The following is a 26,551-nucleotide window of genomic DNA, read 5'->3' on the forward strand; positions in this document are numbered from 1 at the left end:
GGGGCGGAGCTTCAGAGTGGACCCAGCAGTGTTCAGCGCCATCTTTCCTGCATGCAGAGACGCTGACAGGGGAGAGCTGTCCCTCCACGTCAACTCCAGCTATCTGCATGGTACCAGAGGGTTAAAGAAAGGAGGGGAGGCTCTTTAATAGACTGTGTAACCTATTAAGGTACACAGTTAGCGCTGGTAAGGGGTGTCCTTTATCTTGAAAAACGCTGTTTGTGGGTTGGCTCTAAACTCTGTGTCTCTCTTGGCATTCTCAGTGGGGAAACTGTCTGCCATTTCCCTGTGTGTGTGGGGTTGTTTGCTGTCTCACAAAAAGGGACTCTTTGTCATATACTGCAGAGGATATGTCCTCTCAGGATGATCCCATTCCATGTTATCAGGATTGCTCTGGTTTAGCACAGAATCCAATTTTAGATCCTGAGTGGTTAACCTCTATTAAGAATATGATCTCTCAGCTTTCTACTAGGGTATTTCAGAATGAAACTGCGACTCAGGTTTAACAGAACTCTATGGCTGTTTGGTCCAGGTTGGCACCTTCAGGGCCCCCTTGCACTCACTCTCAAAAGCGTGCTCTTGCTCAGATTATGCAAGACGACACGGATACCGACTCTGACACGGTAAACGTTGGTAGGGACGTGCTGAGGGGGGCGGCATCTCTTGCAACGGGGTGCAGTTGATATTTGAAGCCATTAGAGATGTGTTAAATATTGCTGACGCAATACCTGAGCAGGTTGAGGAGGTTTACTTCACGGATAATAAGAAAGCCTCACTAACCTTTCCTGCTATATTTGAAAAATCCTGGGAAAGCCCAGAGAAAAACTCCAGATCCCCATAAAGGTTCTGGTGGAATTCCCATTCCCTGAGGAGTATAGAAAGAAATGGGAAAACCCACCTATACTTGACGCATCGGTGTCCAGATTGTCAAAGAAGGTGGTTTTACCTGTCCCGGGATCTGCCACGTTGAAAGAAGCGGCTGATCGCAATATTGACTCTACGCTCAAATCCATATACACTGCTTCGGGGGTGATACTACGGCCTACCATTGCCTGTGCATGGATTTCTAAGGCTATAGTAAAGTGGTCCGGCACGTTACTTGAGGAATTGGATACAATGGATAAAAGTGATGTTGAATTGTTCTTACGTAACATAAAGGATTCTGCGGGATTTACAGTGGAATTCATGAAAGACCTGGGTTCGATGGCTGCTAGGATATCTTCCATTTCGGTCTCGGCTCGTAGATTTCCACGGCAACTGCGGGTAAATCACCTTTTCTTCATTCAGCTGGGCCTGCTACAAAGAAATCCTTTTCTTCAGCTACGTCACCGTCATTTCGCACTCCTAAAACAGGAACGAACAAGCCGCATAACACCTTCTTTAGAGGAGGGCGGGCCAATTCCAAAAAACCTGCTACTGCAGGCTCCCAGGACCAGAAGTCTGCTTCTGGTACATCAAAATCCTCAGCATGACGGTGGACCGCACGGCCTGGAGGAAGGGCCGGTAGGGGCTAGGCTCAGACGATTCAGCCATATGTGTGTGTCGTCCGGTCTGGACCCCTAGGTACAGGATATTGTCATAGGGGTACAGGCTGGATTTTCAAGAACTCCTGCCTCCCCGATTCTTCAAATCAGGCTTACCAGCTTTGCTGGCAGACAGGGCTATCCTACAGGAAGCCATCCAAAAATTGGAAAAGTCACAGGCCATTGTCCCAGTTCCTCCTCATATGCACAACAAGGGTTACTATTCGAACCTTTTCGTGGTACCGAAACCGGATGGTTCGGTTCGGTCCGGCCAATTTTGAATTTGAAATCTTTAAACCCCTATCTAAGGCAGTTCAAATTCAAAATGGAGTCTCTGAGAGCGGTGATCTCAGGTCTGGAGGAGGGAGAGTTTCTGGTATCCCTGGATATCAAGTCTTAAAGTGCCAATGGCTCCTGCGGAACCGTCTCTACCCCATGGTACTGAAGTGGACCCCAGCATCCTCTACGGACTAGGAGAAAAGGATTTACCGGTAGGTATTAAAATCTAATTATTTTTGCGCTAGTATAGTATGTTCAAACACCAGTTATGTCTAACGTGTTATAAAAGGCATTGTATACCACTCATTGTAGATTTTAACAGTGTATATAAAGCGTAAAGTCTAATTGCTCCTTGAAAGTTTTAATGCTGTAGATGCTCCCTGTAGTAATAAGAACACTTTTTTTTTTTTTGCTTCTGTGACATTTACTGTATGAAAATTTGCTTCGTTTACAGTTCAAATATGAATATGTCAGTGGATGATACTGTTGGATCAGACCTAAATCAACTTGACAATGGTACGTATGTCTGTTGCTGATGTAAATGTAAAGAAGCACTGAATTTGAATATTTGTATAATTTTTACTATATAACCATTGATCTTTAATCAGTATAGTGTTTTTTTTTTTTTTTTTTTAATGCACCTGAGGGCTCTCAACGGGATCGCCGGAGGAGGGAGTTTACACTCCCCCTGTCCAGCAGCCGAGATGTTGATATATGCCATCAGCTTTGCTTACTGCTTCACCTCCGTAAAGAGCTATACACCTACTCCATAGTCTCACAAGTCTCAAATTAAGTAAAGCATATTTCTGCTGCGGGTTACACTGGGATCCATAAGGATTAACATCGGGGTGTAGAGTAGGATCTTGATCCGAGGCACCAACAGGCTCAAAGCTTTGACTTCCCAAGATGCACAGCGCCGCCTCCTCTATAACCCCGCCTCCGTGCATAGGAACTCAGTTTGTAAATTGGTGACATGCAGTAAGCAGGCATACAACAGGGGGGCTGCTCAGGCAGCCCTAAGAAACAGGAGGGGTGGGGGGCGCCTTGGTCAGCAATATATACCTCAATATAAGACTGGCATCAGGGGACATAGGTGCAGGGGCACTGTCCTAACCCCCGCTAGTATAAAGATTTTAACAAAAATAGTGGGACTGAAGCGCGCCATTACGTGTGTCGGCATGTCTGAGGCGGAGTTCTTCCCACAAACGGCTGTGGGAGTGACCGTGGAAACTATATTAGGGACAGAGACGCGGGTGGGTGGCCCTGTCGCCACCACCAATATGACTGGGTAAAAAATTGCATGTTAATGTGATGCATTTTAGAAAGATGTATGTGTGTGTATGTATGTATGTATGTGTGTGTGTGTGTATATATATATATATATATATATATATATATATATATATATATATATTATAATATAATATGTGCTCATAAGTTTACATACCCTAGCAGAATTTGTGATTTTCTGTCCATTTGTCAGAGAATATGAATGATAACTCACAAACTTTTCTTTCATTCATGGTTAGTGGTTGGGTGAAGCCATTTATTGTCAAACAACTGTGTTTACTCTTTTTAAATCATAATCATGGGTTCCATTTCGTGTCTCTCACTCAACTTGCTATCCCTATATTCTATAACCTGAGGGAACTTGGTGCGTCAGGTTTTATTATTATATAGGATTTTCACAAAGATATACTCTAATACGTATTTTTCTCTGTGATTTTAGTCACCATATCTCTCCTGTATCTCTGCTTGTGCCGAATACACTACGCAAGGGTTTGGGTAAGAGGAATTTTGCTGCTGCCAATTGTACTGTGTTACCTGATACTGCAAGTTATATCATGTCTGCTTCTGAAGGTAACGGTTCTGGGGAGGAACACACTGACGGTGTTGCTGAAGCCACAGACCCCTATGAGGAGACTATAGCAGCTGTGGGCTCTGGTTCTGGGGGCTCCTTGCTCCCCAGTGGGACTGTGGCAACGGGGGTACATAATGACCCTCTGTGGGCTACTTTCTCCACGCTTCTACATAAGCTAGTTACTAAACTTACTCCTCCTATGGGACCTCCTATGCCGGTACAACCGTATGTGGTCCCTGCAGCTAACCCGCCTTGGGCGGACAATTTATCTGCTCAATCACGGGTGCTGCACAAAGGCCTACTATTGCAGCAACATGGGCTGCAGAGGCTATTGAAGCATGGGCCCTAGAGTTGGAAACCGAAATCTCTTCTGACCATGCTAGACAATGCTTGTCATATATTGTCACAGCTTCTCTCTATATTAAAGAGGCGGCTTCTGATGCCGGTATTCTAGCAGCCAAGGCCTCTACTACATCAGTCCTGGCTCGCCGGATATTGTGGCTGAGATCCTGGTCTGTTGATCTGGAGGTACTCCCTTTCAAGGGAGATATTCTGTTTGGGGAGGACTTAAATAAGATAGTGGCTGACTTGGCTACTGCCAAAACTGCCTGTCTGCCAAGTACCGTTCCTTCTGTGTCGAAGGCTAAAGGTACTTCCTTTCGCCCCTTTCGTCCTTCAGGTAAAGCAAAAGGTCAGGCGTACAACAAGCAGGCCCGCACTTCCAAACCTGGTAAGCCGAAGCCCAAAAGAGCCTGGACTGCCCGTCAGCCAGCTTCAAAGACGGATAAGCCTGCCGTTGGACAAAACAAAGGCAAACACTCTACATTCGGTGGTACAGACCCTCCTGGATACAGGAGTCGTAGTACAGGTGCCTCTTGCGCAGAGGGGCCGGGGGTACTATTCTCCGCTGTTTCTAGTCCCGAAACCGAATGGGTCCTCCCGGTCCATTCTCAACCTCAAGGCATTGAACAGGTTTGTGAAGGATTCCAAGTTCCGTATGGAAACCCTTCGCGCTCTAGTTCTGGCCTTGGAACCTGGGGACTTCATGGTCTCCCTGGACATACAGGATGCTTACCTGCATATTCCTATAGCAGTGTCTCATCAGCAATACCTGAGATTTGCGATTGGCAACCTCCATTACCAGTTTCGGGCGTTACATTTTGGTTTAACTACGGCTCCGCAAGTCTTCACCAAAGTTATAACGCTGATGACGGTGGTACTCCACCGTCAAGGGGTGAGGATACTGCCGTATCGGGACGACTTGTTAACCCTGGCAAATACCCCAGAACTTCTCCTACGTCATCTGGATATGACTGTCCGGTTTCTACAAGCCCACGGGTGGCTCATCAACTGGAAGAATTCCTCCCTGGTCCCTGCTCAGAGCATGGTGCACCTGGGAGCGCTATTGGACACTCACAACCAGCGGTTGTTCTTGTTTCAGGAGAAAGTCCTGAAGCTTCAGGACAGGATTCGTTGCTTCCTTTCTCGTCCGCAAGTGTCGATACATTCGGCGATGCAGGTGCTGGGCCTCATGGTGTCAGCATTCGACATGGTGGAGTATGCTCAATTCCATTCTCGCCCTCTCCAGAGGCTGATTCTAGCCAAGTAGGACGGCCTGCCTCACCGGATCAGGTCTCGCATGATCTCATTGACTCCGGAGGTCCGTCTGTCGCTACTCTGGTGGCTCCAGGACCAACGATTCTGCAGGGGCCGTCCCTTCTGGATATCCGACTGGGTCCTGTTGATGACAGATGCCAGTCTAAGAGGTTGGGGCGCGGTGCTGGAGCAACACTCCCTTCAGGGTCGGTGGAACAAGGAGGAATCTCTCCTCTCGATCAACATTTCTGGAATTGCGGGCTGTCTTCAATTCGTTGAACCTGGCCCAGCATTTAATTCAGAACTGTCCTGTTCAAGTACAGTCGGACAACGCCACCACAGTGGCTTACATAAATCATCAAGGCGGCACTCGAAGCCGTTTGGCAAAGAAGGAAGTCTCACAGATTCTGCAATGGGGCGGAACGCCATCTACCGGCCATATCTGCAGTATTCATTCTGGGAGTCCTGAATTGGGAAGCGGACTTTCTTGGTCGTCAGAACGTACATGCCGGCGAGTGGGACCTCCATCCAGAAGTGTTTCAACTCCTAGTGGAAAAGTGGGGCCTTCCAGACGTAGATCTGATGGCATCTCGACACAATCACAAGGTTCCGGTCTTCGGAGCAAGGACAAGGGATCCTCAAGCAGCATTCGTGGATGCGCTGGCGGTGCCATTGAGGTTTCGGCTGCCTACGTGTTCCCTCCGGTGTCACTCCTGCCCAGGGTGTCTACCAGGACTTAGCCCGGCTGTCTTTGACGGCGTGGCTATTGAAGCTTCTGTCTTGAGGGCTAAAGGGTTTTCTGAGACGGTCATTCAAACTATGTTGCGGGCCCGGAAACCGGCTTCTACTCGGATCTACCATAGGTTCTGGCATTCTTACTTTATTTGGTGCGCATCTAACCATTATGATGCTTCCAAGTTTAGTACAGCCAAGTTGTTGGCCTTTCTTCAGCAGGGCCTGGACTTAGGCCTGCGTCTGGCCTCCCTCAAGGTTCAAAGATCTGCCTTGTCGGTGTGGTTTCAGAGAAAGATTGCGACCTTACCTGATGTGCATACCTTCACTCAGGGTGTGTTGCGTATCTAACCTCCCTATGTCCTGCCTGTGGCTCCTTGGGACTTGTCTGTGGTTTTGGAGGCGTTACAAGAGTCTCCGTTTGAACCTCTTAATTCAGCTGATCTTAAGTGGCTTTCCCATTAAGGTGGTGTTTCTGCTGGCTATTGCTTCAGCTAGACGAGTGTCGGATTTGTGTGCCTTGTCTTGTAGTTCCCCATATCTGATATTTCACCGTGACCGGGCGGTTCTTAGGACTCGTCCCGGTTATTTGACTAATGTGGTTTCTTTGTTCTACCTTAATCAGGAGATTGTGGTTTCGGCCTTTGTCTCGCATGATCTGTCTTCCAAAGAGCTGTCTTTGGATGTGGTACGGGTTCTCCGTATCTATGTGAAGAGAACTGCTTCGGTTAGGAAATCTGATTCTCTCTGTGTTCTGTTTGGGTTTCACAAACGGGGCTGGCCTGCTCACAAGCAGACTTTGGTCAGATGGATTAGAATGGTGGTTGCACATGCTTATGTGGAGGCTGGTCTGTCAGCTCCTTCTCACATTACTGCCTATTCTACTCTGTCTGCTGGACCTTCTTGGGCGGCCCGCTGTGGTGCAACCCTTGAACAATTGTGCAAGGCGGCTACGTGGTCCTCTGTGAACACGTTAATAAGGTTCTGTGCCTTCGATACTGCCGCTTCCCAGGATACTTCCTTTGGATGCCGGGTTCTTGTGCCCCTCCCCTCCCATAAGGAACTGCTTTAGGACATTCCCTATGTCTTTCCTTGTGGAGCCCAGTGTACCCCGCAGCAGAAAACGAGTTTTATGGTAAGAACTTACCATTGTTAAAACTCTTTCTGCGAGGTACACTGGGCTCCACAAGGCCCCCACCCTGACGCACTTAGCTTCTTTGGGTTGGTATGGCATTAGCCGCTGACACTTCTCCTGTCGTGAGAGTGTGGTGTATGTGGCTACTAACCGTTGTCGTCTCTTTTCCTGCTACTGCATTGGGCTGGTTAACTAAACACTGATCTCCTGTGCAGGAAGGCGGGGTTATAGAGGAGGCGGCACTATGCATCTTGGGAACAGTCAAAGCTTTTGAGCCTGTTGGTGCCTCGGATCAAGATCCTACTCTACACCCCTATGTCTTTCCTTGTGGAGTCCAGTGTACCTTGCAGAAAGAGTTTTAACAAAGGTAAGTTCTTACCATAAAACTCGTTTTCCCTTAAGGTTTTGTTTTTGCTGGCTATTGCTTCAGCTAGAAGGGTCTCGGACTTGGGTGCCTTATCCTGTACATCCCCCTATCTGATTTTTCACCGTGACTGGGCGGTTCTTAATCAGGAGATTGTGGTTCCGGCCTTTAATTCTCCTGAGGTGTCATCTAAAGAGCGGTCTTTGGATGTGGTACGTTCTCTCCATATCTATGTGAAGAGAACCTCCACCTCCATTCGTAAATCCGATTCTCTTTTTGTCTTGTTTGGTTTTCACAAACGTGGCTGGCCTGCTCACAAGCAGATCTTGGCCAGAGGGATTAGAATGGTGTTTGCACATGCTTATGTTAAGGCTGGCCTTCCAGCTCCTGCTACCATCAAAGCCTATTCTACTCGGTCTATTGGACCTTCTTGGGCGTCCCGCCGTGGTGCGACCCTTGAACAATTGTGCAAGGCAACTACGTGATCCTCAGTGAACACGTTCATAAGGTGCTATGCCTTCAATACTTCCGCCTCCCAGGATGCTTCCTTTGGACGCCGGATTCTTGTGCCCTCTTCAGTGCGTCCCCTCCAATAAGGAACTGCTTTAGGACATCCCCGATGTTAATCATTGTGTAGCCCAGTGTAACCCGCAGCAGAAAACGAGATTTATGGTAAGAACTTACCGTTGTTAAATCTATTTCTCTTACGTCCTAGAGGATGCTGGGGACTCCGTAACAACCATGGGGTATAGACGGGCTCCTCAGGAGACATGGGCACCTAAAAGAACTTTCTAGTATGGTGTGCACTGTCTCCTCCCTCTATGCCCCTCCTCCAGACCTCAGTTAGATCTTGTGCCCAGAGAAGATAGGGTGCATTACAGGGAGCTCTCCTGAGTTTTCTATAAAGAATTTTGTTAGTTTTTTTATTTTCAGGGAGCTCTGCTGGCAACAGACTCCCTGCATCGAGGGGAGAGAAGCAGACCCACTTCTTAAGAGTTAAGGGCTCTGCTTCTTAGGCTACTGGACACCATTAGCTCCAGAGGGAGTCGGAACACAGGTCTCACCCTGGGGTTCGTCCCGGAGCCGCGCCGCCATCCTCCTCACAGATGCCGGATAAAAGAAGCCGGATGAGTATGTCAGCCATGAGAAGACATCAGGCGGCAGAAGACTTCAGATCTTCATGAGGTAAGTGCGCAGCAGGAAGCTGCACGCCATTGCTCCCACACTTACACACACACTTACACACACACACACACACACACACACACACACACACACACACACACACACACACACACACACACACACACGGCACTGATGGGTGCAGGGCGCAGGGGGGGCGCCCTGGGCAGCAATAAACCTCGTTATAGGCAAAAAAGTATGTAGTTAGGCTGTCGAGGCAGTAAACTACGGATCCCCGCCATTTTTTTCAAATTCACTAGCGGGACCGAAGCCCGCTGCGCGATTAGGCGGAACTTGATCCCTCGGCACTAACCAGCGCCATTTTCTCCACAGAGGCTGCAGAGAACGCTGGCTCCCCGGACTCTCCCCTGCTGAGCATCAGAGGGCTGGTAAAAAGAGAGGTGGGCACATAATTAAGGCGCAGGGAGTGGGGAAATCTATATACATTTATATATTTCTCTAACGTCCTAGAGGATGCTGGGGACTCCGTAAGGACCATGGGGAATAGACGGGCTCCGCAGGAGACATGGGCACTTTAAGAAAGACTTTAGACTCTGGGTGTGCACTGGCTCCTCCCTCTATGCCTCTCCTCCAGACCTCAGTTTTAGACTGTGCCCAGAGGAGAATGGGTGCAGTGTACATGTATATTATAGAGCCCCCGCCATTTTTTAGTAAGTTTGAGCGGGACAGAAGCCTGCCGCCGAGCATTGTCCGCCCTGCGGGGTCTGAGCCACGGCCTCTGCTGACTGGACACTGAGCTCCACAGGGGATTGATCGCTTCCCGCCACAGGGGAACGCTCACCCCAGCAACATGCCGTCACCCCCTTGCAGAGCTGAAGTGTGACGAGTGAATCACTATCCCCCCTAACAAGCGGGAGGTCGGTGTGAAGATAGCGGCTACAGTGTAAGAGCGCAGTATTAATTGCGCTCCCAAACGGCTCAGCGGTACCTAGGTGCGGCACTGTGAGGGACGCCGTGAGCCAGCGCCTGACCCTACACTGACCATTCCAGCCTGTCGGGGTTTGTGGATCTCAGCCAGCACACAAAAACCTCAGTCCAGTATAATCTATGAAGAGCGGGTAGACTGCGCTATTAAGGTGGCGGAGCTTCTCAGAGCGGACCCAGCAGCATTTCAGCGCCATTTTCCTGCCTGCAGTCGGATGCAAGTGGAAGATCAGTCCCTGCAGTGCAACTCCAGCTATCTGTACGGTACCAGTGGGTTGTAGAAGGGAGGGGAGGCTGTGTAAAGACTGTGTCACCTATTAAGGGACACAGCGCTGGTTTAGGGTCTCCCTATACCTGTAATAGCGGTGTGTGAGAGTTGGCTCCAATCTCTGTGTCTCTATGCCATTCTTGGGGGGGAAATGCTGTCTGCCCAGTACCCTGTGTGTATGTGGGGTGAGTGGTGTGTATTAGCAAACATGTCTAGAGACTGTTTCATATGCTGCAGAGGATTTATCTTCTCTGGAAGATCTCCTCCCATGTAATCAGGATTGCACTGTTGTAGCGCAGATCCCAGCTAGAGAACCTGAGTGGTTAGTCCCTCTTACGGAGACTGTTTCTCAGATTTCTGAAAGCGTTACAAGAACTGAGCATTCAACTCAGGTATTGCAATCCTCTATGGCTGTTTGGTTTGATACTGCTTCCTCAGGGTCCCCTGCGGTACATTCTCACAAACGTGCACTTGCCAAAATTATGCAGGATGACACGGACACCAATTCTGACACAGCAGACTGTGACAGGGATGTGTCGAGGGGGATGGCATCATTTGTTAAGGGGGTGCAGTTGATGATTGAGGCCATACGGGATGTGTTGCATATTTCTGACACAACTGAGCAGGTTGAGGAGGCCTTTTTCACGGACAGTAAGAAGGCCCCTCTCACCTTCCCAGCATCTAAGGAATTAAATGCTATCTTTGAAAAAGCCTGGGAAAATCCGGAGAAAAAATTCCAGATCCCTAAGAGGGTCTTGGTTGCTTTTCCCTTCCCAGAGGACGATAGAAAAAAATGTGAGTCTCCGCCGATAGTTGATGCCTATGTCTCCAGGCTGTCAAAACAGGTGGTTTTACCAGTCCCGAGATCTACCGTGGAAGGACCCAGCAGATCGCAAGGTGGATGCTACGCTCAAATCCATATACACGGCCTCAGGGGCGATACTGCGGCCTGCTATTGCCTGTGCTTGGATTTCTAAAGCCATAGGCAGGTGGTCAATCACTCTGCAGGAGGACTTGAGTACGATGGATAAAGGTGACGTTGATTTATTTTTACGTAATATTCAGGATTCTGCAGGGTTCCTGGTAGATTCCATGAAGGACGTGGGTTCCATGGCTGCAGGGATCTCCATGTCCGTCTTTGCTCGCAGTGGTCTCTGGCTGCGCCAATGGTCTGCGGACACGGAATCCAGAAAAAGTGTGGAGGGCCTACCCTATACAGGTCAGGCTCTGTTTGGGGAGGCGCTGGATGTGTGGATTGCCACGGCTACCGCGGGTAAGTCTCCTTTTCTCCCCTTAGCTGCACCGGCTACGAAGAAGCCTTTTACACCAGCCACGTCAGTCCTTTCGGCCCGTGAGGCCTAGAAAGAACAAGCCTTCTCACACCTTCAGAGGTGATTGTGCTAAAGGAAAAAAGCCTGCTACCGAGGTTCCCAAGACCAGAAGCCTGCTTCTGGTACTTCAAAGTCCTCCGCATAACGGTGGATCGCACAGCCTGGAGGAAGGTCAGGTGGGAGCAAGACGCCGGCGTTTCAGCCGCGTCAGGATGTCGTCTGGCCTGGACCCTTGGGTACAAGATATAGTGTACACGGGGTACAGGCTGGAGTTTCAAACTCTCCCACCTCACTGTTTCTTCAAAAAGAAGCTATCCGAAAATTGGTAGTGTCAGAGGTCATTGTTCAAGTTCCGCCTCATCAGTGGAACAAAAGTTACTTTTCGAACCTTTTTGTGGTATCTAAGCCGGATGGTTCGGTACGGTCAATACTGAACTTAAAATCTTTAAACCCTTATCTTAGGGAGTTCAAATTCAAGATGGAGTCTCTGAGAGCTGTCATCTCAGGACTGACGGAGGGGGAGTTCTTGGTGTCCCTGGACATCAAGGATGCGTACCTCCACATTCCCATTTGATCGCCGCATCAGGCATATCTCCGGTTTGCACTGTTAGACGATCAGTTGCAGGCACTGCCGTTTGGTCTCTCCACGGCACCGAGTGTCTTCACCAAGGTGATGACAGAGATGATGGTTCTCCGCAGCAAGCAGGGGGTGTACATAATTCCGTATCGGGACGATCTCCTGATCAAGGCGTCATCCAGGGAGAAGTTAAGATCCATTGCTCTCATGACACATCTGCTCAAGGAGCACGGTTGGATCCTGAACCTTCCAAAGTCTCATCTGGAGCCGACAAGGAGGCTTTCTTTCCTGGGGATGATCCTAGACACGGAAGTGCAGAGGGTGTTTCTACCGGTGGAGAAAGCATTGGTGATTCAATCAATGGTCCGAGATGTCTTGAAGCCTACCTGGGTATCGGTTCATCAGTGCATCTATCTTCTGGGGAAGATGGTTGCCTCCTACAAGGCTCTGCAGTACAGAATGTTTCATGCTCGATCCTTTCAGCTGGATCTCTTGATACAGTGGTCGGGATCTCACCTACATATGCACAAGAGGATACGTCTGTCACCGAAAGCCAGGATATTTCTCCCCTGGTGGCTACATCTACCACACCTTCTGGAAGGCAGTAGATTCAGAGTTCAGGACTGGATCCTTCTAACCACAGATGCAAGTCTAAGAGGTTGGGGAGCGGTCGCTCAGGGGGAAACCTTTCGGGGAAGGTGGTCGAATCAAGAATCCCTTCTCCCAATAAACATCCTGGAGCTAAGGGCCGTATACTACGACCTTCTGTAAGCAGCACACCTTCTACAGGATCGGGCTGTTCAGGTGCAGGCGGACAACGTGACCACAGTGGCCTACATAAACCGACAAGGCGGAACGAAGAGCAGGGCTGCCATGTCAGAGGTGTGTAGAAACCTCCTCTGGGTAGAAAGACAAGCGGTGGCGATATCGGCAATCTTCATTCTGGGAGTAAACAACTGGGAAGCAGACTACCTCAGCAGACACGATCTCCATCCAGGGGAGTGTGGCCTCCATCCGGATGTGTTCGAGGAGGTAACCGTTTGGTGGGGGGTTCCTTATATAGACATGATGGCCTCCCGCCTCAACAAGAAGCTGCGGAGGTACTGTTCCCGCAGGCAGTGGCGGTGGACGCACTGGTAACACCGTGGGTGTTCACGTCAGTGTATGTGTTCCCTCCACTTCCTCTATTACCAAGAGTTCTTCAACTTGTAAAAAGAACAAAGGTTCTGGCAATCCTCATTGCTCCGGACTTGCCCAGGAGGGCTTGATACGCAGATCTGCTGGATCTTCTGCTGGAAGATCCAAGGCCCTTACCTCTTCGGGAGGATCTGCTACTGCAGGGGCCGTTCGCTTATCAAGACTTACCATGTCTACGTTTGACGGCATGGCGGTTGAGCGCCAGATCTTAGCTCTGAAGGGTATCCCGAGTGAGGCTATTCCTTCCCTGATACAGGCTAGGAAGGGGGTAACGTCTAAACATTACAATCGAATTTGGAAAAAATCTTTCTTGGTGTGAATCCAAGAAATTTCCTGCGGTGGAGTTTGAACTTGGACGTTTTCTCCATTTCCTGCAAGCAGGTGTGGATATGGGCCTAAGATTGGGCTCCATCAAGGTCCAGATCTCTGCTTTGTCCATTTTCTTCCAAAAACAATTGGCTGTCCTCCCTGAGGTTCAGACCTTTTTGAATGGGGTTCTGCACATCCAGCCTCCCTTTTTGCCACCAACGGCACCCTGTGATCTTGATGGGGTATTGCAGTTCATGCAGTCGGATTGGTTTGAGCCTCTACAGGAGGCTGAAATCAAGTTTCTCACTGTCACTTTGTTGGCCTTAGCTTCTGCTCGACGCGTGTCGGAATTGGGGACTTTGTCTTGTAAAAGTCCCTATCTGATCTTTCATGAAGATAGGGCAGAACTCAGGACTCGTATGCAGTTCCTGCCTAAGGTTGTATCAGCTTTTCATATTAACCAACCTATTGTGGTGCCAGTGGTTACTGACTCCTCAATTGCTTCAAAGGCCTTGGATGTTGTGAGGGCTTTGTAGATTTATGTGAAGAGGACGGCTCGTCATAGAAAAACTGACTCTCTGTTTGTCCTCTATGATCCCAAGAAAATTGGGTGTCCTGCTTCTAAGCAGTCGATTTCACGCTGGATCATGTTCACCTTCCAGCATGCATATTCTTCGGCAATATTGCAGTGTCAAAAATCTGTTAAGGCCCACTCTACTCGTAAGGTGGGTTCTTCCTGGGCGGCTGCCCGGGGTGTCTCGGCTTTACAGCTTTGCCGAGCAGCTACTTGGTCTGGGTCGAACACGTTTGCTAAGTTTTACAAGTTCGATACTTTGGCCTCTGATGACCTCAAGTTTGTTCAAGCAGTTTTGCAGGATCCTCCGCGCTCTTCCTCCCGTTCTGGGAGCTTTGGTACATCCCCATGGTACTAATATGGACCCCAGCATCCTCTATGACGTAAGAGAAAATAGGATTTTAATTACCTACTGGTAAATCCTTTTCTCGTAGTTCGTAGAGGATGCTGGGGTCCATATTAGTACCAGCGCTTCGTTTTCCTGCATTGGTTTTATAGTTCAGTACTGCCTGGTTCCTAGGTAAGTTCTGCGTTCTTTACTGTTTCAGTACTGTTTCAGCTGTTGCCGAGTTTCCGGCATGTTGGCCGGATTTGCCTGTTGTGTGAGCTGGTATGAATCTCACCACTATCTGTGTATTTCCTTCTCTCGAAGTATGTCGTCTCCACGGGCACAGTTTCTAGACTGAGTCTGGTAGGAGGAGCATAGAGGGAGGAGCCTGATGACATCTTCACACCGGCTCCCCGCTTGTCAGGGGGGCCGGTGACTAACTCGCCACCGAAGTCTTCTGGCTATGCAAGGGGGTTGGCGGCATGCTGCTGGGGTGAGCGATCCCCTGTGGCAGCGAACGTTTGATCCCCTCAGGACCTCAGTGTCCTGTCAAAGGAGTTGTTGGCTCATACCCCTTAGGGTGGACACTACTCCTCCCCCCCCTTAGTCCCACGAAGCAGGGAGGCGGTTGCCAGCAGTCTTCCTGTGCCTAAAGAAACTCCTATGGAGCTCCCCTAGCTGTGACCGGCTTCTCCGGGCACATTTTTTAAACTGGGTCTGGTAGGAGGGGCATAGAGGGAGGAGCCAGCCCACAATATTAAACTCTTAAAGTGCCAATAGCTCCTGGTGGACCCGTCTATACCCCATGGTACTAATATGGACCCCTGCATCCTCTACGGACTACGAGAAAAGGATTTACCGGTAGGTAATTAAAATCCTATTTTTACCTCTGCAGTGGACACAGATGCTGACTGACAGGGACACGCAGCTCCTCCGGAGTGATTCCAGTTTACCTCAGCGGTACCACGGGGTCATAGCAGGGAAGGGAGAGATTATTAGTGTTCTAAGTCCCCTATCAGGGTACTTAGTCTGCGACCCGGCTTAGGTTAGCATTAGCGATAAGGGCGCGTGGGGTCTATCTCCAAATAACTGTGTCTCCCTGAAGGGCTCTTTGTGGGTTATTTGTGCTTAACCTTATCCTGTACTGTCACATTTACATTATGTAATGGAAATATTGTTTCTCTTGTACAGCGTAGTGTACTTCTTCACCAGGGGGGTTCACTAATGGGTACTCAGGGCAGTGCACCTACCCAGAATAGCGTGGCTGAACCGCTGAGAAAGAGATGAGATGCAATACTTAAGACAGACTGTGGCTGAGTTTGAGTAGAGACTCAATCCCCTCCCATTTGTCCGCAATAACGATCTCTGGCCCATATCCTGCAATCTGACTCTGATGCAGACAGGACAGACATGGAGGAGGAATTTGTAGAAGGGGGGGGGGGGGGGGCTGCTCTGTCACAGGTAATAGTGGCTTTCAGAGATGTTCTGCATATTCCTGATAAAGTGTCAGGAGTGTGAGGAATCTTGTTTTAAATTAAAAAAATCCTTAGTAACTTTTCCTGTGTCTAAGGAATTGAATGCCCGGTTGTAAGAACTGTGGGTTAATCCTAATAAGAAGCTTCAGATCCCTAAAAGGTTACTCTCATCTTTTACTTTTCCTCTGGAGGATAGGAAAGTATGGGAAAATCCACCGATAGTGGACGCATCAATCTCTGGGCTGTCACGAAAAATTGTATTGCCTGTCCCTGGTTCAGCCTCCCTAAAAGACACGGCTGATTGTAAAAACCAGACTACACTCAAATCATTATACACAGCTGCTGGTGTGGCCCAGAGACCCACTATTGCATGTGCGTGGATCACAAAAGCCATTGCTAAATGGTCAGGTAACCTAATTGAGGGGTTAGATTCCTTGCCTAGGGGGGATGTTTTACTCCTGCAGCAATATACAGGACTCTGTGAACTTTATGGTGAAAACCATAAAAGAAATAGGCTTGCTTAACGCACGCACCACCGCTATGGCAGTGTCAGCACGCAGGGGCTTGTTGCTACGCCACTGGACTGCTAACGTGGATTCCCGAAAAGGCGGGGAAGGCCTTTTATTCACCGGAGAGGCCTTGTTTGGAGATGAACTAGACAAATGGATCTCCAAAACTACTGCGGGTATCTCTACGTATCTTCCTTCTGCAGCTCCCCCAACCAGGAAGGCTTATTTAGCTTCAAATGTACAGTCCTTTCGGACGGCCAAGTTTAAAGGAAAATCTAGATGTGCTTCTACGGCCTCCAGAGACGCAAGGGGTAAACCGCGCAAACCAGCAACTGCAGGTGCTCCGGAACAGAACTCAGGCTCTGCTTCCTCTGAGCCTTCAGCGTGACGGTGGACCGCGATGCTTGGAATCCTGTCAGGTGGGAGCCCGGCTACAATTCTTCAGTCACATCTTGTCAAGTTCGTGCCGGGATCCCTGGGTCATAGATCTTATTTCCCAAGGCTACAGACTGGAGTTCCAAGAGCTCCCAGCTCACAGATTCTTCAAATCAGGCTTACCAGCTTCACAACAGGCAAGTATAACTTTACATCATGCCTTCCAAAAACTGGTACAGACTCAAGTCATTGTTCCAGTACCACCTCATCTGCAAAACAAGGGGTACTATTACAACTTGTTTGTAGTACCGAAACCGGACGGCTGGTTCGGCCGATTCTGAAACTCAAGTCCTTGCACCCTTTCTTAAGAGTGTTCAAATTCAAGATGGTGTCTGAGAGCGGTGATCTCAGGTCTGGAGGAGGGGGAATTCCTAGTGTCTCTGGATATCAAGGATGCGTACCTTCACATTCCGATCTGGCCGCCTCATCAGGCTTATCTACGGTTTGCACTGCAGGACTGTCACTACCAGTTCCGGGCCTTGCCATTTGTTCTCTCCACGGCACTGAAGGTGTTTACCAAGGTGATGGCAGAGATGATATTTCTACTACGCAAATAGGAAGTGAATCTAATTCCATACCTGGACGATCTTCTGATAAAGGCACCGTCCAAGGAGAGGTTGCTGGGCAGCACTGGTCTCTTAACCGAACTTCTCCTTGATCACGGGTGGATTCTGATTCTTCCAAAATCTCACCTAGAGCCAACTCGGAGGCTCCCATTCCTGGGAATGATACTGGACACGGAATCGCAGAAGGTGTTCCTTCCGTTGGAAAAGGCATTGGTAATCCAGTCGATGGTTCGGGATGTCCTGAAGCCAACCCAGATATCTGTGCATCTATGCATACGCCTTCTGGAAAAAATGGTGGCCTCTTACGAGGTGCTTCAATACGGAATGTTTCAATTTCGATCTGTTGGACAAATGGTCCGGGTCGCATCTTCACATGCACAAGAGGATCCGTCTGTCTCCAAAAGGCAGGATCTCCCTTCTGGAGGTGGCTACAAACTTCTCACCTTGTCGAGGGACGGAGGTTCGAAATTCAGAATTGGATTCTTTTAACCACAGATGCAAGCCTTAGAGGTTGGGGAGCAGTCTCCCGGGGTGGGTTGGGGGGGAAGCAGTTTCAAGGAAGATGGTCAAGTCATAAAGTCATCCTTCCAATCAACATTCTGGAACTCAGGGCCATACACAACGCCCTTGGTCAAGTCGGGCAATGTGACGGCAGTAACGTACATAAACCGACAGGGCGGAACGAAAAGCAGATCATCAATGTCAGAGGTGTGAAGCTGAGGCATTGTCAGCGGTCTTCATTCCGGGAGTAGACAACTGGAAAGCAGTCTTCCTCAGCAGACACGACCTTCACCCTGGGGAGTAGGGCCTTCACCCCGAGTTGTTCAGGTGCCTGACACGTCGGTGGGGATATCCACAGATCGACATGATGGCCTCTCATCTCAACAATAAGCTCAAGCGGTATTGCTCCAGGTCGAGAGACCCACAGGCAGTGGCGGACGCTCTGACGACTCCATGTGTCTATCAGATGGTGTACGTTTTTCCTCCACTACCTCTGATCCTAAGGATTCTAAAGGTTCAAGCAATATTCATTGCTCCGGACTGGCTGAGAAGGGACTGGTATGCGGACCTTCTAGAGATGCTGCTCGATGATCCGTGGCATCTACCTCTTCGTGAGGATCTTCTGCAACAGGGCCCGTTTGTCTATCAAGACTTGCCACGGCTACGTTTGGCGGCATGGGGGCCACGGCTACGTTTGACGGCATGGAAGTTGAACGGCTGATTTTAGCCAGGAGAGGGATCCCTCACAAGGTCATCCCGACTATGATCCAAGCCAGGAAGGGGTTAATGTCAAAACATTACCACCGTATTTGGAAGAAATACATCTCTTGGTGTGAGAGCAGAAATTATTCTGCGGTGGAATTTCATCTGGGATGTTTCCTGCTATATCTGTAGGTTAGTGTGGATGTGGGCCTACATCTGGGCCCCATAAAAGTCCAGATTTCGGCCTTGTCCATTTTCTTTCAAAAACAATTGGCTTCTCTCCCTGAGGTACAGACGTTCTTGAAAGGTGTTCTGCACATCCAACCTCCCTTTGTGCCTCCCACTGCACCTTGGGATCTCAATGTGGTGCTGCAGTTCCTCCAATTGAATTGGTTTGAACCGTTACAGGAGGTGGACGTAAAATATCTTAAGTGGAAGACCGTCAGCATGTTGGCCTTGGCTTCAACAAGACGTGTGTCAGAGCTGGGGGCTTAGTCTCACAGAAGCCCCTATTTAATCTCCCATGAGGACAGAGCTGAACTCAGAACTCTTCAGCAATTTCCTCCTAAGGTGGTGTCTGCGTTTCACTTGAACTAACCTATTGTCCTGGTTGTCACCGACACCTCTGTTAATTCAAAGTCTTTGGATGTTGTGAGGGCTTTGAAGGTGTATGTAAAAAGAACAGCTCTTCTAAAGAAATCTGACTCGCTGTTTGTGCTTTACGATCCAAATAAGATTGGGTTTCCTGCTTCTAAGCAGTCAATTGCACGCTGCATCAGGCTTACTATCCAGCATGCTTATTCCACGGCAGGCTTGCCGGTTCCAAAATCTGTACAGGGCCCACTCTACTAGGTTGTTGGGTTTTTCTTGGGCAGCTGCCCGGTGTGTCTCTGCTTTACAGCTCTGCCGAGCAGCTTCTTGGTCAGGTGCAAACACGTTTGCTAAGTTTTACAAGTTCGGTACCTTGGCCTCCGAGGAACTTCAGTTTGGTCAATCAGTTCTGCAGGAACCTCAGCACTCTCCCACCCGGTTTGGGAGCTTTGGTATATCGCCATGGTACTAAATGGACCCCAGTATCCTCTAGGACATAAGTGAAATTAGGATTTTAATTACCTACCGATAAATCCTATTCTCGTAGTCCGTAGAGCCCGCTCAGTGCTTCGTTTATTCCTGCACTGTTGCTTGGTTAAGTATTGTTGGTTCAGCTGTTGCTGTTCCTGTTTTCAAGTTTGGTTAGCTTGGCTTTCCTCATGTTTGTGTGTGTGCTGGTTCGGAATCTCACCACTATCCTTTTAAATCCTTCTCTCATGGTATGTCCGTCTCCTCGGGCATAGTGTCCTAGACTGAGTCTGGTAGGAGGGGCATAGATGGAGGAGCCAGGTCACACTATCCAACTCTTGCCAATGGCTCCTGGTGGACCCGTCTATACCCCATTGTACTAAGTGGACCCCAGTATCCTTTACGGATTACGAGAAAAGGATTTATCAGTAGGTTATTAAAATCCCCCTTTTTTTAAACATTTTTTTAAAAGAACGTTTTTAGAAAAAGACAGACTTGGGTTTATTCAATTGCAGTTGAAAGCTGCTGTCTGTCGGAAAGGCGGCAGTTTTCGACTGTTTTTTTTTTTTTGAGGTCGAAAGGGGTTCCGACCTATTCAATAAACCCCAGAATTATCCGAGAAGTCGGGATTTCTGAATTGTCGTAAAAGCACGTGAATTGGCGGTATAGCCGCCGATCCGCGTGCTGCTGTCGGAAACTGGGCCAAATCAGACAGGTTTTTGCCTCGTTTCCGACCATCTCAATCCAACTTTAAAAAAACGTTGGTGTGAGATGAGGGAGCTGAGAGGAGGAGACGGGGGAAAGCATTGGGGAGACGGGGGAGTGCAGTGGCTACAGCAGAGTAGCAGGAGGATGGGGCACCGCCGCCGCCGCTTACGATAGTGCCTACCCAGCTCCAGCAAGTGATGTCCCACTTGCTGGAGCCGGGTGGATGCTGCCGTGTGGTCTGGCGGCTGTGCCCCATCCTCCTGATACGCTGCTGTAGCCACTGCTCTCTCCCTGTCTCCCCGCTGCTTTCCCCCCGTTTCCTCATCTCAATCCAACTTTTTTTTTAAAAGTCTGATGTAGATGGTCACGAACGGATAGATCCAGTCGGATTGGCCGTTCATTGGCCTTGTCGGATCCATTCCGACAAATGCATGTCGGAATAGATCCGACTTTTGCCCTTTATCAATGAGCGATACATTTCACTGTGAGTGGTAAACTGCACTAGCAAATCCGCTCCTAATTGTCATTTTTCAATGGCAGTTAGGAGTGGATAGGTTGGTGCAATTTTTCACTCAAATTTAAATTTATCACTCATTGATAAATAAGGGCATTTAATTGAATATACTCCTTGTTCTGGGGGGGGGGGCTGTGAAAATAGACTGTGATTTCTTTCTCATATTCTTTCCTATTTTGGAATAGCACAACCCTGGGTTATTTATTTGTTTTTTTTAATTTCCCGCTTTTATTGTAATTACCCCTTTAAAGCTCAAACTTCTGACCGGTTGGCTTCTTGATCATCTTTATTGTAATGTCTAAAATGTGTTATTGCAATGTGAAATGTACCACGTATTGAATCGACAAAGCTTGTTTCCTACTTTTTTTCTTTCTTTCTGCAGTGGATGATAGAAAGCATGCAGTAGATGGTAAAAAGGCCATTGATGCTGGGTTTAAGGTAAGTGCTGCTTTCAATATTAAACAACATAAGAGAAGCACGATTTTTAGGGTAATATAAAGAATTTCTTATGTAATTGCTGAACAGAGTCGTAGGGGGAATTGAATTATGCGGGCTATTGAAAGTAGCAGGGCTATTCAGTTAGTCCCCAAAGGCAGCCCACAGGCTTCACTTAACTTGGATTTCTTTTTCATCCACTGGCGGCAACTGGAGTACTCTTGGGATAAGGACGGAGCGTTGGCAGGGACAGGCACATTTAAATATTTAAATTAGTAACCCTCTACCCCCTCTATACTCCCAAGGTACCTCAGTGTTTTTTGTGCTTTCACAGGGATAAAAGCACGTTCTGGAAGTCTCATAGACTTTTATTTCTGCTGCGGGGTACACTGGGCTCCACAAGGATTAACATCGGGGTGTAGAGTAGGAACAAACAGCCTCAAAGCTTTTGACTGTTCCCAAGATGCACAGCGCCGCCTCCTCTATAACCCCGCCTCCTTGCACAGGAGCTCAGTTTGTAAGTTGGTGCCATGCAGTAAGCAGGCACTTAACAGGAGGGCTGCATTAGGCAGCCTATTCATTGATTTATTTGAAAGAAAAAAGGAGATTCTTTTGTCAGACTACAAGGGCTGTAGCAGGCAAAGTCTCATAGACTTTCCTGCTTGCAGCTCCGTCACCCCCAGCGGCGCTGTATACTCCCGCGCCCTGGTTGCCGAGTCACTGAAGCGGAGGCGCCGGTTCCTGCAAAACGTGAGTCACACGCCGCCGTCCTCCCGGATCGTGAGGCCGCAGGTACGGGGGAGGTAAGGGGCTTCTGTGCCTGCACTTTACCGCGATCCAGCTCTGCCGTAGGAGAGCTGGCGTGGACACTGATTACTGGGCAGCCGCTTCACTTGCCACCAGTGACACTTCATGTGCACAGGTCAGGGGGACTTTTATTGTACATAAACCCAATTTCTCCTTCATCCACTAGGGGCCACTGGAGCGTAGTTACAATGGGGAAATAGTAGGCAGTAATTGGGAGCTGGCACTTTAAAATTCTCACACTGTGGCTAGCTCCTCCCCTACTATCTCCCCTCCAAGCCAGTCTTAGTTTAGTGCCCGAGGTGAGCTGGTTCACTTGGGTTTAGCTGAAGAATTTTTACCTTTTTCTTTATTATTTTATTTTTCTTTCACACACGCACAGACTGGCAGCTCTGCCACTGCCAGTCTGCACCGCGGGAGCTGCCGGCGGGGTCCCATCGCAGCTGCGTGCGGCTTGGGATGGGCCCCGGCTGAGGGAGACACTGAGCTCTCCTGAGTTGGCCGGACACCGCTGCGTGCGGCGCGTGTCGGGGCCACTCCATCCAGCAGAAGATTCCGGCAGCATGGCAGCGGTGAGTATACGTGGTCGGACACCGCTGCGTGCGGCGCGTGTCGGGGCCGCTCCACCACAGAAGATTCCGGCCGGACACCGCTGCGTGCGGCGCGTGTTTTGGGGCCGCTGGGTCGAAACGCCTGACGGAAGGAAGCGGTGAGTACAATCTCCCCAGACTGATGTATGTTTTTACATTTTTCAGTGTTTTAATACAAGGCTCTCCTATACTCTCCAGTCATAGCCAGGCTGGAGTGCATAAAAGGCGCACTTACTGATTTGAAATTGGCGCCATTATGTGGGGGGCGGAGCTTCAGCCCGCTCTGTAAGCGGGCTCAACGCTCTTCACTCCCCGGCTGCAGCATACAGGCAGCCGGGTGATACATTTACACTCCCCGGCTGCAGCATACACACTTACAGGCAGCCGGGGGATAATGTGGTTTTTAATTTGATAAGTGAAACCGCTCCCCGGCCGCAGCATACAGGCGGCCGGGGGATGCAGGGAGAAAGCACAGCAGCGCCCATCAAGAACGAGGGGGCGGGGCTAACTCCCGCTCTTTTCGGCGGGCTCAGGCTCTCCGCTCCCCGGCCGCACACCGCTCCCCGGCCGCAGCATACAGGCGGCCGGGGGATGCACTGAGACAGCAGCGGCCACCAAGAACTAGGAGGGCGGAGCTAACTCCCGCTCTGTTCGGCGGGCTTTCTCCGCTCCCCGGCCGCTGCATGACGAGATCATCAGTGAGGTTGATCCTTACCTGTTCCTCCTATGGGGAAACAGACATGATGAATGGGGGAGGCTGAGTATGTGATTATACAGTTCCCCTGCACCACCATGACCGACAACCGGGGTGTGTGTCATTCTGATACCATCGCTCACTGATGATCACTAAAAACACCACAGTCCCCCGCTCCCCGGCCCGCTGAAAGCCTCTTTCCTCTCCTGGCTGCGCAGGGAGGATTCTTAATTTGCTTAACATGTATAAGGTATGAGGGGGGAAGGGGGGTGAAGCTTATTCCCCCCGGCGGCGGCTCCCAGCTCTCATTGTCTCTAGGCAACACACCTGTCTCTGGGGTTTTAGCTTTTCTGTGCAGTGTGCTGCAGAAATATTGTTACATCTTGCTTTGGCTACATTCCTCCCTGCAGGGGAGTCCTCTGCCAGGCATTTCAGACATTTAGATCAGGAAACCTGCTCTATTACAGGAGCTGGGACTCAGCTCATTAATAATTAAAAATCTACTGTGCAGTATTTCTTTAACCTACAAATACACAGTATTTTTCTACCCTATTAGGTGCACAGTAATTATCTACTCGGTTGGGTTCACTGTGGTGTGAGATATATATAGATATGTTTGTATATATATATATTTCTCTAACGTCCTAGTGGATGCTGGGGACTCCGAAAGGACCATGGGGAATAGCGGCTCCGCAGGAGACTGGGCACAAAAGTAAAAGCTTTAGAACTACCTGGTGTGCACTGGCTCCTCCCCCTATGACCCTCCTCCAAGCCTCAGTTGGATTTTTGTGCCCGAACGAGAAGGGTGCATGCTAAGGGGCTCTCCTGAGCTGCTTAGAGTAAAAGTTTAAAGTAGGTTTTTTATTTTCAGTGAGACCTGCTGGCAACAGGCTCACTGCACCGAGGGACTAAGGGGAGAAGAAGCGAACTCACCTGCGTGCAGAGTGGATTGGGCTTCTTAGGCTACTGGACATTAGCTCTAGAGGGACGATCACAGACCCAGCCATGGATGGGTCCCAGAGCCGCGCCGCCGGCCCCCTTACAGAGCCAGAAGACTGAAGAGGTCCGGAAAATCGGCGGCAGAAGACGTCCTGTCTTCAATAAGGTAGCGCACAGCACCGCAGCTGTGCGCCATTGCTCTCAGCACACTTCACACTCCGGTCACTGAGGGTGCAGGGCGCTGGGGGGGGGGGGCGCCCTGAGACGCAATAAAAATACCTTTTTTGGCAAAAAATACATCACATATAGCTCCTGGGCTATATGGATGCATTTAACCCCTGCCAATTTTTCCATAAAAAAGCGGGAGAAAGGCCGCCGAGAAGGGGGCGGAGCCTATTTCCTCAGCACACTGACGCCGTTTTTTCCTCACAGCTCCGTTGGAGGAAGGCTCCCTGACTCTCCCCTGCAGTCCTGCACTACAGAAACAGGGTAAAACGAGAGGGGGGGCACTAATTTGGCAGATAAATATATACAGCAGCTATATCAGGGAAAAACACTTATATAAGGTTATCCCTATATATATATATATATATATATATATATATATATAGCGCTCTGGTGTGTGCTGGCAAACTCTCCCTCTGTCTCCCCAAAGGGCTAGTGGGGTCCTGTCCTCTGTCAGAGCATTCCCTGTGTGTGTGCTGTGTGTCGGTACGTTGTGTCGACATGTATGAGGAGGAAAATGGTGTGGAGGCGGAGCAATTGCCTGTGTTAGTGATGTCACCCCCTAGGGAGTCGACACCTGACTGGATGTTCTTATGGAAAGAATTACGTGATAGTGTCAGCACTTTACAAAAGACTGTTGACGACATGAGACAGCCGGCAAATCAGTTAATACCTGTACAGGCGTCTCAAACACCGTCAGGGGCTATAAAACGCCCGTTACCTCAGGTCGATACAGACACTGACACGGACACTGACTCCAGTGTCGACGGTGAGGAAACAAACGTATTTTCCAGTAGGGCCACACGTTACATGATCACGGCAATGAAGGAGGTTTTGAACATTTCTGATACTACAAGTACCACAAAAAAGGGTATTATGTGGGGTGTGAAAAAACTACCCGTAGTTTCTCTAACGTCCTAGTGGATGCTGGGGACTCCGAAAGGACCATGGGGAATAGCGGCTCCGCAGGAGACTGGGCACAAAGTAAAAGCTTTAGGACTAGCTGGTGTGCACTGGCTCCTCCCCCTATGACCCTCCTCCAAGCCTCAGTTAAGATTTTGTGCCCGAACGAGAAGGGTGCAATCTAGGTGGCTCTCCTGAGCTGCTTAGAGTAAAAGTTTAAATAGGTTTTTTATTTTCAGTGAGACCTGCTGGCAACAGTCTCACTGCATCGAGGGACTAAGGGGTGAAGAAGCGAACTCACCTGCGTGCAGAGTGGATTGGGCTTCTTAGGCTACTGGACATTAGCTCCAGAGGGACGATCACAGGCCCAGCCATGGATGGGTCCCGGAGCCGCGCCGCCGGCCCCCTTACAGATGCTGAAGCAAGAAGAGGTCCATAAATCGGCGGCAGAAGACTTTCCTGTCTTCATAAGGTAGCGCACAGCACTGCAGCTGTGCGCCATTGCTCTCAGCACACTTCACACTTCCGTCACTGAGGGTGCAGGGCGCTGGGGGGGGCGCCCTGGGAAGCAATGAATTTTCCTTATTTGGCAAAAAAATACATCACATATAGCTCCTGGGCTATATGGATGTATTTAACCCCTGCCAGTTTTCCAGAAAAAAGCGGGAGAAGAGCCCGCCGTGAAGGGGGCGGGGCCTATCTCCTCAGCACACAGCGCCATTTTTCCCACACAGCTCCGCTGGTAGGAAGGCTCCCAGAATCTCCCCTGCATCCTGCAACTACAGAAACAGGGTAAAAAAGAGAGGCAAAATAACAGATATAAGCAGCTATAAGGGATAGACACTTATTGTAAGGTTGTCCCTATACATATATAGCGCTCTGGTGTGTGCTGGCAAACTCTCCCTCTGTCTCCCCAAGGGGCTAAGTGGGTCCTGTCCTCTATCAGAGCATTCCCTGCGTGTGTGCTGGGTGTCGGTACGTGTGTGTCGACATGTATGAGGAGGAAAATGATGTGGAGGCGGAGCAATTGCCTATAATGGTGATGTCACCCCCTAGGGAGTCGACACCTGAATGGATGGTCGTAATTAAGGAATTACGTGACAGTGTCGGCACGTTACAGAAAACTGTTGACGACATGAGACAGCCGGCAGCTCAGTTAGTGCCTGTCCAGGCGTCTCAAACACCGTCAGGGGCTATTAAACGCCCGTTACCTCAGTGGGTCGACACGGACCCAGACACAGACACTGACTCCAGTGTCGACGGTGAAGAAACAAACGTATTTTCCAGTAGG

General features: G+C 49.5%; 1 protein-coding gene and 1 non-coding gene across 5 annotated transcripts in view; both read left to right on the top strand.

Annotated features, from left to right (window-relative positions):
- RNF17 (ring finger protein 17) overlaps positions 1-26,551 on the top strand; it is a 1,464,292-nt gene that overhangs the window by 165,684 nt on the left and 1,272,057 nt on the right. For all 4 annotated transcript variants that reach the window (XM_063951617.1, XM_063951615.1, XM_063951616.1 and 1 more), the window contains 2 exons: positions 2,257-2,318; positions 21,053-21,108. In XM_063951617.1, coding sequence (XP_063807687.1) covers positions 2,257-2,318; positions 21,053-21,108 — 118 coding nt within the window. The remainder of the gene's footprint in view (positions 1-2,256; positions 2,319-21,052; positions 21,109-26,551) is intronic.
- Positions 23,192-23,324, top strand: LOC135054246 (U8 small nucleolar RNA). Its single transcript, XR_010243448.1, has one exon. It is a non-coding gene; the product is annotated as a U8 small nucleolar RNA (small nucleolar RNA).

This window comes from Pseudophryne corroboree, chromosome 2 (assembly GCF_028390025.1).
Source record: "Pseudophryne corroboree isolate aPseCor3 chromosome 2, aPseCor3.hap2, whole genome shotgun sequence".
NCBI classification, from domain to species: domain Eukaryota; kingdom Metazoa; phylum Chordata; class Amphibia; order Anura; family Myobatrachidae; genus Pseudophryne; species Pseudophryne corroboree.